The sequence below is a fragment of the Cygnus olor genome, chromosome 4 (assembly GCF_009769625.2).
Source record: "Cygnus olor isolate bCygOlo1 chromosome 4, bCygOlo1.pri.v2, whole genome shotgun sequence".
Lineage (NCBI taxonomy): Eukaryota > Metazoa > Chordata > Aves > Anseriformes > Anatidae > Cygnus > Cygnus olor.
The window spans coordinates 2201129-2212725 of NC_049172.1; the positions used below are offsets into that span (position 1 = coordinate 2201129).

At 40.4% G+C, this 11597-nt stretch overlaps 1 protein-coding gene across 3 annotated transcripts in view; it reads right to left on the minus strand.

Moving 5' to 3' along the window:
* The window catches only part of UGT8 (UDP glycosyltransferase 8), a 47171-nt gene extending 37652 nt beyond the window's left edge, over positions 1 to 9519 (minus strand). The window contains exons 1-2 of one of the 3 annotated variants that reach the window (XM_040555865.1): positions 9461 to 9519; positions 4711 to 5206 (exon numbers count right to left, since the gene is read on the minus strand). In XM_040555865.1, the coding sequence (XP_040411799.1) occupies positions 4711 to 5206; positions 9461 to 9499 (535 nt within the window). In that variant the 5' untranslated portion in view covers positions 9500 to 9519. Of the gene's footprint in view, positions 1 to 4710; positions 5225 to 5320; positions 5539 to 9460 lie in introns of those variants that run through there. The other 2 variants (XM_040555868.1, XM_040555871.1) reach the window with 2 other exon arrangements.
* Between the last annotated feature and the right edge of the window lie 2078 nt (positions 9520 to 11597).

The window sequence follows — 11597 nt, forward strand, 5'->3', positions numbered from 1 at the left end:
TGACTATCCCATAATAAAGTTCTGAATCTTGTTAGTCTGAAACAGAACAAACTACTTCTGCAGTGCAGTAACAGCGGGTAAGAAGATGGGAAAACAGAGTTAAGTACTCATTTGAAGGAATATTTCACTATATAGTTTCCAATCACATGAAACATTAGTGTATTTGGCACATCTCCTATGTTTGCCTTGTTATTCCTTGCATCTTTTTCCCATGTTTCATCTTAGACAACAGTATTTAATTAACTGTGGTGGGGGTAGGAGGTACTTTTTTTTTCCCATGAAACAAAAGAGTCAAATGAATAACTATATCTGCAGTCTCAGCGAGTTCAAAGAAAGGTGTAGCTGAGAGGAGAAACGCACAAGTGCGTTCAGAAGAGTACATTCCCTCTCCAGGTGCTGCAACTTGCAGACAGCGCATGCAGCCACGCTGCTGAGTTGTCAGGTGCTGCGGGCTTTGCAGCTCTACTGCCCATTCCTCCTCAAAAGCAAGCTGTGCACCTCCTCACTGCTAAATTCTTGTAATGTTCAGAGCACTACTCCAGCCAAAATCCCTGTTCCTAATCCACATTTCATTCAGACAAATATGCTTCTTTCACAGCATTAGCTAGGAAGTATCTGACTTTCCTCTGAACTTGAAATCTCTCATTTTAAACATTAAATCGGGGGGTAACACAGAAGTACTGAAACCAAAGTTAAGTACAAGTAAGTAGTAATGCAACTCCTGGCCATGCTTTTGTTGAAAATCGTTACAACCCTTTTTCAAACACCCAGACTTTATGAATCAGTGTACTTGGCATTAAATTACAAAACCTTATTCATGTGACTTATGTGAAAGTCAAATGACTTCCAGGTTGGGGAACAAAACACCAAATTCAGCAGATGTGAAGGCACTGATTAAAATGCAGCTACAACCTAGTCCTTGAACCAGGGATTTAATGTTTGAAGGTTGCTACAGCTATGCAGTCAACTCCCATGTGTAACAGAAGTATGAAATGTCAACTTCCAAAAGACTGCTGTCAATGTATAGGTGAAAACAATTTTTCTAATTGTTTTAAATTGTCTTAAATTAAGGAACTCTACCTTTTACATTCACATTGCTACCTCCCCTTAACGAGAGGGCTTTACCCCACCAAGAAAATTTCATCAGTTTTTGTTCTTTTACAAAGCATGTTGTTTCAACAGGGCTCATTTCCAACTCAGTTGAGAACCTGAAGCTGGCTATTAAATTCCTGACTTCCCAGTGAATTCTCCCTTCAGTTGTTGAGCAGGAGGGAAAACACTCTAAAATCACTCGCTTCTCATGAAGCTGAACCATCCATTCACAGAAGGAAAGCAAAGCACAGAGCAAAGAGGAAAGCTGTACTTGTTTCACTATAGGAATAAAGTTATGTGCATGACAACTGTGCTACTTATGAGAAATTGTAGTAAGGAGTCAGGTTATTGCAACTCTGACCCATAATATTTAGAAAACAAGTATCTACACTGTCTTTCAACTCCTCTTTAACCCCTAAATCATAACTGTTACATTTACAGTTTTTTTTTTTTAACGTAAGTTTTGGGGTATTTTTTCCCCATTTAGGATTACTTCCCATAGAGAGAACTTTTTTGAACTGAGCTAGTAGCTATGCCTGTTGTAAAAAGTGTTAAATACTATTTCCAAGAGCCCAATATTCAAGCAAGGATGTTGCGTGTGTCCTTTAACCCCAGACACAGTCAATTATGTGCATTCCAACAGCTAAACAAGTATATTATTTCATAAAAACATAGGTAAGAACGCCAACATATTCAGGGGTTGAGAACACATAGCATCGTATGTTAAAACATATAAAAATTTTAAAAGCTTCCAAAGGGACTCACTACTTTTCCACTACGCTGGATCCAAGTAAAGAACTGCAATAACAACCTTCCATGTAATTAGAAAAAAGAAAGTACATGATTTAGGAGCAAGAATTCTATTAAATTATGCTACTATATTTTACTTCCTGGAAAACTGGCAGAAGAGCCCTCTAAAATGCCCATTCATAAACAACACTGTGATCTGTATCAGAATGTCAGTTTTAAGCCCAAGATACTTTCCAAAAAAAATACCTATGCTAAAAATTCTTAAAAGAATAAAACTCCAAGCAAGAGAGAGTGAATGATTTCAAATGCTTATGTATCAGCATTTGTCAGCCATTTCTAGTCTCTTCTTAAATATCACTAATACTGAAACTGCAATAAAAGCATTTCTGTTAAGTTAGGAGCTGCAGAAAACAGATATTTTCTTTAGTAACCATCTCTTCAATATGACCTTACAACAAAGGTCTCAATAGCTTTTAAAGTTGTACTGTGATTTTTCTAGTAAATAAGTGATAAGGGACTCGTTCAAGATAAAAAATAAACTGATGCGAGTTCTTGGTACTAGTCTAAAGCAAGACGCCTGACAAAAACAGTGATGTGGAAAGATGCACCTCAAGGAGCCCAAAGTGGAAAACACAAAGGAAGTTAGATGTGGGCAATAAAATACTCAGCTGTTCAAGTCGGAAGTAACTCAGTTCATGCTCAGGAAGGTCAATGAGAAAATAAAGTCAGAAAATGATTTTATTACAGTTATTAGTATAATTGCAGAAGGCACTTGAAGTGGTAGGAGCGTTCCAGCAGAGCACGTCCTCTGCACAAGCCTCAACAGGCCTGTACCATAAAAGGCCATACATAAACTGATGCACGGTGGCATCGTTTTGGGGATATACGGCTTGCCACAGCGCCTTCTTACTCAATGTCTGCACATGTGGTAACACACCACAGGGAGAAGACACAAATTTGATTATTTGTTTTTCTAGTCCTGGGAATAAAATATATTTCTAGAAATCAATCAAGTCACTCTGCATCAAATGACATTTGGCAGAAAATTCCCTTAATTTTTCTTTACAAACTAATTTATGTGGCTACAATTCCATAGCACCCCCAGCATTCATTTCCTAGCTCAAACACAACTCATCCAGGTATCCATTAAGACACCATTCCAAATGGTCGACCAGGCTTAGAGCATAACCTCTCAAGTCTTTTAGATATGATAAATATGGCACCAAAGTCTCACAGACTACATTCAATTTCTCGAAACAGGAACTAATTTACTTAAGTGCATTACAGGGAACCAATCCAGAGTTACAGCAGCATCCTACCTGACCTTAGACCAAGCCCAAATCCAGTGGCAACTCCACTGAACTGCAACAACAGCCCGCAGCCACACTCCAGGCCGAGCTGCCACCAGCACGCAGAGCTGACCCAGTGCCCTCTGCCCTGTGTGGCACAGGTGAGCCCAGCCCCACACACAACCAGGAGGCCAGGACGTCTCCGAGGCTCTCTTCCACCTGCAGGTCTCTCGGTCCACATCCTATTTCAGAACAACCCAACTGAGCTCAGGGTGCTTTAAGAATATAAAAACTAAGGGGTGTTAATGGAGTACCCTAATGTGATTAGACATGTTACAGTGGACTCAGACTCACCTTAGAGTCCCTATACTTAATAGACATATGACACAGTGAAATGGATTTCTTGTTTCAAGCATATGACTTCTCTTGCACGAAGGTCAAGAACAAAATGCAAGCAATGCATGCTCACTCCCCAGTATTTCACAGATAACTCTTTCAACAAAGACAGCTCACAATGGCATGAAAGCTATTCGGAAGAATTTAAGACCCTAGCACAAACTTGTTAGTAGTTCTGGAAAAAAAACACATCACTGCAGTACCCAGTCTGGATCAATGACTGGAGCAAGGGAACAACAACAACGAAATGTGAAGTAAAGGTTAATTGCATACAGTGTTGTGTCAGTGCTATAAAACTAGCTCAGCTAAAATACGTTAAGTGACCTTGGGTGATAATTGCTTGGAAAACCAGGCAGGCAGTTTCCAACAGGAAGCATAACTCAGGCCATTTTTAGAATAAACATATAGAAACAACCGATATTATGTGAATTACTTTGAAAACTGAGTGTCCTAGTCACAGCATGAAGAGCAAGAATACTACTTTCAAGGTGTTTGCTTTGCAGGAAAGACCTTTAAGATTATCTTCTACTAAACTTATCCACTGCTGCTCTTCCTAGGCAATCCCAAAGAGCACACAAAACAGTTTTTTTTTTTGTTTTATGATTTCCTATTGTTCCACAGTCATACTACAATGAGTGCGTAAACAAGCCATAAAAGATACCATTTAATACCTGTCCAAACACCGTGACTTTTATTGATGTACTCCCTTCACCGCTTAACTCCTTTCCTCTTAAACCCCACAGAGGTGACGGGGCAGGACATCACCCGGCACCCACCCGGAGCAGGGCAGCCCAGGCCACTCGTGGTGAGGTCTCCCGACCCCAAACACTTGCGGTGCCCTCCCCCTTTAGCCCCCAAAACTTCTCCCGGGCGTCTCCCCGGGCTGAGGAAGCCGGCGACCCCTCCTCGCCGCCTTTGGGACGCTCGCCAGGCGCCTCCGGGTTGCTGGGGCTGCCTCCTCCTCTCCTCACAGCGCCAGCTCGGGCTCACCTCAGGGACGAGGGGGAGGACAAGCCCCTCCTCGCCCCAAAACGACGCCCCTCGGCACCCCACCAAGGGCATGGCGCTCCCCGCTCCCCCTCCCCGGGGGCCGCCGTATGGCCGCTGCTCCCTTCCCCTGCGGCTCCTCTCCATCCCACTCCCTGCCCACCCGGCACCCCGGGGTGCTGCCCGGCTCCCTCACCGCTCTCTCCTCGGGGCCGTTTCTCCTCGTCGCTGCCTCCGTTAACGCCGCTGCCCCCCGCTCGGGGCTCCGCTCGCCGCCCTTCAGCCCAGGCCCTGCTCCCTGCGGAGCCCCTCCGCTTCGGCTCCGCTGCACCTGCGGCGGGGCCGGGAGGAGGAGAGGGCACCCCCGCTCCGTCCTCCCTCAACTTCTCATCCCTTCCCTCCGCCTCGCCGCCCCGGCTCTGCCCTCGACCCTCCCAGAGCCGGCGGCGGCCCCTGGGCCAGACGAGCGGAAGCTCCCCCCTGGCCGGCACCGGCGAGCCGCTGTCCGGGTCCCCGGGCGCCCTGCCGCCCCATGCACTGCTCCAGCACCCCAGACGGTGGGCAGGGGCTCCCGGCGGGGCAGGTGCCCTGGGCACGCCTCTGGCGGGTGGGACCGGGGCTGGGCTCCACCAATCGGCCCCACTGCGGCGGGAGGAGGAGGAGGAGGAAGAGGAGGAAGGAGCGGCCCAGGTAGCTCCCCGCAGCCTACGGGGACTCCTCACCGCCTCGCGGGGCTACCGGGTCCTGCCCCAACGCCTAGCTCCCTTCGTGGTGGTAGTGTAAAAACAAGAGGCACAAACGCTCACGACCTCCTAATTTTTGTCTTCCCGGTTCGGTAGAGCTAATTACGGTTACTTAATCGATCCTAGCTGCCTTGAGTGATGCAGGGTCCCTTATCCTGCCGAAAATGTCGTGAGGTTCCTACTACTTGTGACCCCTGCTTGCAGAAAGCTGACTAAAAGGGCATAGAGCACTTCTAGTCCCTCTCCTCTATCATCCTCAAAGAGACCTTACAGCAGGCTGCCAGCTACGACCTGGCAAAACTTAAATACTATTGGTAATTCTCCAATAATTATTTTTGTATGTGTCTGTGGCTTTATTTTAACTCACATGCCTAAAAAAACGGTAATTATCACAGCTGACAGAACAAAATTCTGTGAGAGAACAGGACACACACCCCCACCCACCACACACCTTTTAAAAACAAATTTTTCCTCATGATCGAGTTGTAAGTTCAGAAGTGTTTTTTGGGGGCCTGCTGAGGTAAATGCTTCTTCCTGTTGAAGTTCTTATAATGACCTTCAAGGGAAAAGAAGTTTCAGGTAGCCTTTCTGATGTGACTGAAGATCAAGTTGCTCCTTTAATAAAAGTGGAGGTTTAAGTCCTCTCAGACAAAGCAAGAAAGTTAATGAAATTTATAATCCATCTTTAGGTAAGGTGAAAGAATGCCATGATAAGAAAACTCAAGCTTTAAATTGATCTCCATTCTAGTAAAGACGGCTTGCAAAAGGAAATGAAAGGTTAGTTTATTTAAATTAATCCCATGTATTTGGGACATAGAGCTTCCTACGATATTCATCATGGCACATCTTAAGAGCTCTTGCATTTCCCACATATAAAACCAATCATTAAAGTTACTCAAATCTCATGCCCCATATGACATCTAGTCAAGATTAAATCAGGTGTTAGGCTTTAGTGGGTGATACCCAGATCCTAAAAGCTAATAGTGGCATTTAGCTTTGAGGTAGGTGTTGAGGAGCCCCTACAAATCAGGTTCTGAAGTTAAATGCTCCAGAATTAAGTGTACAGAGCCATTATTGTACTGAAAGTTTTCTTTACTTCCAGGCAAAATAAAATTCAAACTGTAATGCTAGTTGAAGGCAGAAGGTAATAGTTGAATAAGTTCAGCTTCTCTGAATGTCTGAACTACTATCTTATTCTAGTGATAATTGACTTAGTAAAATCCAAATTAAACAAATCCACTTTTAGGTTAACAATGGGCTTAAGACTAGATTTGAACCAAATGTAAATTTTGTTCAGGCTTCCCTGAAACGTATTCATATTTCCTGCGTGTTTCTGAGTGTTCTTCTCATTTCTTCATTAGCAACTTTAATAAAGCTGTTCTGGCTGTGGAAATAGAAATGCCCAAAAGTAGCTATTGGTGAAGTTATCTGGGGAATTTTAATAAAGTTACTTATCTGACCTTGGTAAAAAATCATTTAAGAGACTTTTCATGGAATTTCTTACTGAAAATGTCTCACAGTGATGGTAACATTTTGAATTTAATTACTACATACTATTTAATACTAACTAAAGAGAGAATGTTGCTTCTAGAGTTCAGATCTTGAAGAGTGCTGTTTTCTGTTTGCAGAACTATGTTGTCTTTCTGCTAGAGTTTATGTCATACTCATAAAAATATAGAAATACTGCATTAATTCCAGATTTGTTTTTCTTCAAATCTGGTTAATTAAACTGGACAATGCATGTACATTAAATAGAAGATTATGTCTCATGATTTTCTCCTGATTTGCACTGCTCTCTTGGTAAAAGAGAGAGTAATTTCCTAGATTCCTGGATTGTGATGATTAACATATAATTCTTTAGCTATTTTTTCCTAGTGTCTCGATTGTTTTGACTATAAATGCATACTTTAAGGATTTCTACAGGGCAAAATAGAAGTATAACCTTTCTTGTAACTTATGTAAGATAGCGTTAGCTAATTTTGGTTGTTAATTGGTATGAGATCATAAGTAGCCAAACTAATTTATTTAAATAAGGTTTTTAGTTCTATTGCCTTACCAAATTGCCAGATGGACCTAATTATCTAAAATGTATATTATCTAATTTAATTGCAGTGTTGCCAGACAACCACCTCTTCCAGATCTAGTTGCCACATCTTGTGACGTTGTTTGTAGATACACATAAACCCAATAAAGGTGTACAGAAGGTCTGCCTTTACTGTAGGCAACTCTTGGCCTTATTATTTCACATAATTGACACTATCACAAAAGTGGTGTTTATTCTATTGGTATAGGTCACTACCATAACCATATGTTATAGCTCTGAATGGTGGTTTCTAACGGACAATAACTATTGTTTTATCATGCTGCATTTTGTGGATTTTGTAAGTATGAAATGGTAATTTCTAGTTGACTAATAGATATCTGGGTAGCAGCAGAACGTGGGGCTTCTCTGTCATTTTTTCACTTAGAGGAGAAACCTGTGGCGCAGTTGCAGTTGTCTCTGTGCAGCCTGTACGTTTACAAAATATAAGTTCTGTTTCCTTGAACAGTAATTTCAATAAAGGAAGAAGGAATCATTTATAAACAAAGTTAGGTAAGATCTCGTCTTTGACTACTGCTTGTCTGGCAGTACTGTAACTTTCTGAGGAGTCTTTTCTCCTGAGTGTTTATTTGTTAACCGTAAGGTCAGAACGCTTTCATGTAGGAAAGTGTTAAAATTATTAATGCTGCTTCACTGTTGTTATAAAGTACATACTATGGTTAGAGAAGGTACAGGGTAGAGTGCTTAAAGTGTGTAAGGGGGTAGAGCAGCTGCCTTATGAGTAGGGACTAAAGAAGCTGGCACTCTGTGTAGAAAGGAAAAAGCTGAGAGGTAGGATATGGTCAAGATTTATCAAACGGTGAAAGAAGTAGAGAAGATAGATACACAGCTCTTATTCACTAGATCCTGTAATCTAAGAACCGGGTGATGCTCACTGCAGCAATTACCAAAACACACCAAAGAGATGAAAGGAGCAGTTGAACTTGGTTATTTATTAACAACGGAAATTGTGGAGGCACACTTTTTCAGTATGTTTGGAAAGGGGGTAAGCATCTTTATGGCTACGAGTCCATAAATGACTATTACAGGGTAGGGTTGCACCTGTAACTGTGGCAGTACAATCAGTGTTTGACCTAGGGAAGAGAGAAGAATTGATTACAGGAAGTGGCTGGGCTCTCACGTTCTCTCTAAAGGTTTTTTTTTTTTCTCACTGGTAGAAACTGAGTGGTGGCCTAGAGGTGCTTGGTTCACCCATAGTGTATTTCTTGTGTTGAGAACTCATCTCAAAGGCATGTGAACTCATGAGTTGAGTTTTTTATTTGCCTTTTTTTTTTTCCACTAGCTTTGTATCAACTTCAACAGAGATTAAAAAAATTGAAAAATGAGATTTGAAAAATCTAAGGATTCTTTTGTTTTTCTTGTTGGTAGTAAATGGAAGTGAGTGTGTTTCTACAAGGTTTAAGCTCTAGAAAATTAAATTGTGTACTTATTTTTGAGCACTTCGAAGTATTAAGTTAGTATAGATGTTACCCTGAAATGTAATATTCAGGTAGGAAGGCTAGATGTGTAGGTATTTGTTGATTGCTTTTTTTTGTTGTTAACTATTGTGATATTTTGTTCATTTGTTTTACATTTAGCCACAATTCACTGAAATCAGTTCAAAGCCTGTGTAACTCTGTATATTGTTCTCATGTTGTAATGCTATTTCGACATCGCACGCTTGAGTTCTTCTTTAATAGTGCAATAACCACTTATGCTTTTTTTAAAAAGGTAGAAATACCAAGATTTGGTGTTTGTGTTTGTATTTCGACTAAGTTGTCTTCTTTCAATGATGCTTCTTCTGAAATTGAATTTAAGTATATAAAAAATCTGCACTTGAAAAGTCAGGCCCGAAGTTTTATTTATTATTATTGTTTCTGTCCATAAACTTCTATGTTGAGTTACGATGCCTTCTTTAACTCTTTGGGAAGTGAAATGGGAGCCAAAAATTGAAAAGTTATCACTATCATTCAAATGAAGTTTCAAATGACAAATTATTGTTACATCTTTTACCAAGCTAATTCATATAAACTCACAAACCATCTGTATGGCTTTAAATATTGTATTTTTAGCTGTAGTTAGAAATGCTTTATTATTTACAAATGTAACTCTATTTTTCAGGTTTCCAAACTGTGTGTGCAAGTAACACCATTTACAGCCATTGTTATCCTGTTTAAAGAAGATAAGAACTATAATTTTACTTCGTTAAGCTTGAGGAAGAGAACAAATAACAGACACTAGTGATAGCCTTTTGACATTTTAAAATATCAAAAGGTATTACAAAATTAAACATTCAAAGTCTATTGTTACCCTGTGAGGCTTACTTAGTCTACTTAGTTTGTTAAAGATGAAGAAGAGGTTACAAAATGCTACGACTACTACAATTAAAAAAAATAATTTTCTAAATACTTAGGAAAGCATGGAGGTGGTACTAATTTTTAATCCTAACAGATGCAGGCTGCTTTTTCAGAACCAAATAAGATTGTTCTGGTTTGTTAGCTACATATTGTAATAAGTAATGAGTTAAAAATCTGACTGCAAACAAGGTGAATCAATTCAAAAAAATGCCTGAATGTGCTTTGGTTTTATACTACTTTGATACGCGATTTTAGGAAGTACTGGCTAGGCTTGCAGATAGAGTTATAACTTAAAATCTCACATGACGATAAGCTGTGGTGCTGTGGTTGATGTTATCTTTATTTTATAAGCAGAAAAGGCTAGTAGTGTCTGACCAAAAATAAATAAGGTACCTAATAGTGCCCAGAGGTTCTACTAAAACATCTTGCTGTTTGAGAAGAAAAAAAGGCAACAAACAAATGTATTACTCCAACAGTATTTTATTTGATTCTTGTAATATTTCCCACTAATAAGAGCATTGTCTTACTACACCTAGTAAAAAAAACACCAGACCCAAAAACCTTTGTGAATCTAATTTGTTGTCTTTACCTCACCTGAAAGGCAGGAGTAACGAAGAGACCTAGCATGTCCCTTAGTAAGGACTCAAGGAAATAGTTAACCGAACTGAGATCCAGCTGGTCATTCGATACTGGGGTAATTGACAGGGGCGTGGTATGGTGTGTTTGTGTGTTCAGTTTTCTGTTTTATAAATGGGTGTTCATAGTCTTAATTGTAGAGTGGCAAAAGACTGACAAAACAAATACTTACTCATATGGGGTTCTACATTTCCTCTTAGTCTCATGAAGGTGAGTAGATTTTTTTTTTTTTGGTTCAGTTTTGAGAGGGTAAGATAAGATAAATAAACTATATTGGTCTCAGTGTTACATCTTTGTTGTCAAAGGTCACATTTGGCAGTAGTCTAAAAAATATGCTAAACAGTGTTTCAGCCTCCAGAGAAGAGTTCAGGTCCTTCCTTCCAAGAACACACCTTCTATCACCTAGTACAGTGCTCTAGCTGCACTCATTCTCCTTGGTTAACTAATAATGACTAATTTTTTGCACCTTTTCCATATGTCATAACAATACTGTTTTTATGATGAGCTTGATAAGTCTATGAAAGACATTGTAGGACAGAGTTCCTGCAGTAGTAGGGTAAGAGTCTCAACCTAGGAGGTCACTTTCAGTCCCAAATTGTTGACTAGAGACTTATAAAACGTGAGAGAGGGAAAAAAAAAAAAAAGAATAGGACTCTTCAGCCTTCTTGTTAGGTAGGACATTTGTATGGGGTACATGGCAAAGACCCTGAGTTCAAGCTTCAATGCCAGGTGACTGTTTAATATAAATACTCTGTCTTGTTTACACAGAAAGCTAGGAGAGGTAGGGGGGACAGTGATTCAGCAACTGATATAAAATAAAACAACAATGCAATGAATCAAAAGGGCTAGGGTAATGAAATATGGCCACTGATTCAAGTCCACAAAGCATGAAGAATATATGAAGTTTTAAGAGCCATAGGTATATCTCAGCAGCTCTGCAGTGCTTTAGTAAGTCAGCAACTTCTAGTATTAAATTCCTTGTGGCATCTGTATACCTTCACTAGCAATGCCTGTTAATGTTGTTATAAGCCTTGCATTGGATGTGATGGGAAACATACCAAAATCACTCTGTGTACCAGCAACACACCAAAAAGAAGTTTACCAATGTTTGAGTAGCCACCACCAACTCCCAATGTCACGTATTCTAAACAAATTCTTCCCTTGTATACCTGTGTTTCAGCCTGCAAACACCAGTACACTCTCACAGAATGCTGTACTGAAGTTATCACCATCCATTTTAAAACTCGGCAGAGGAAATTTTTGTATT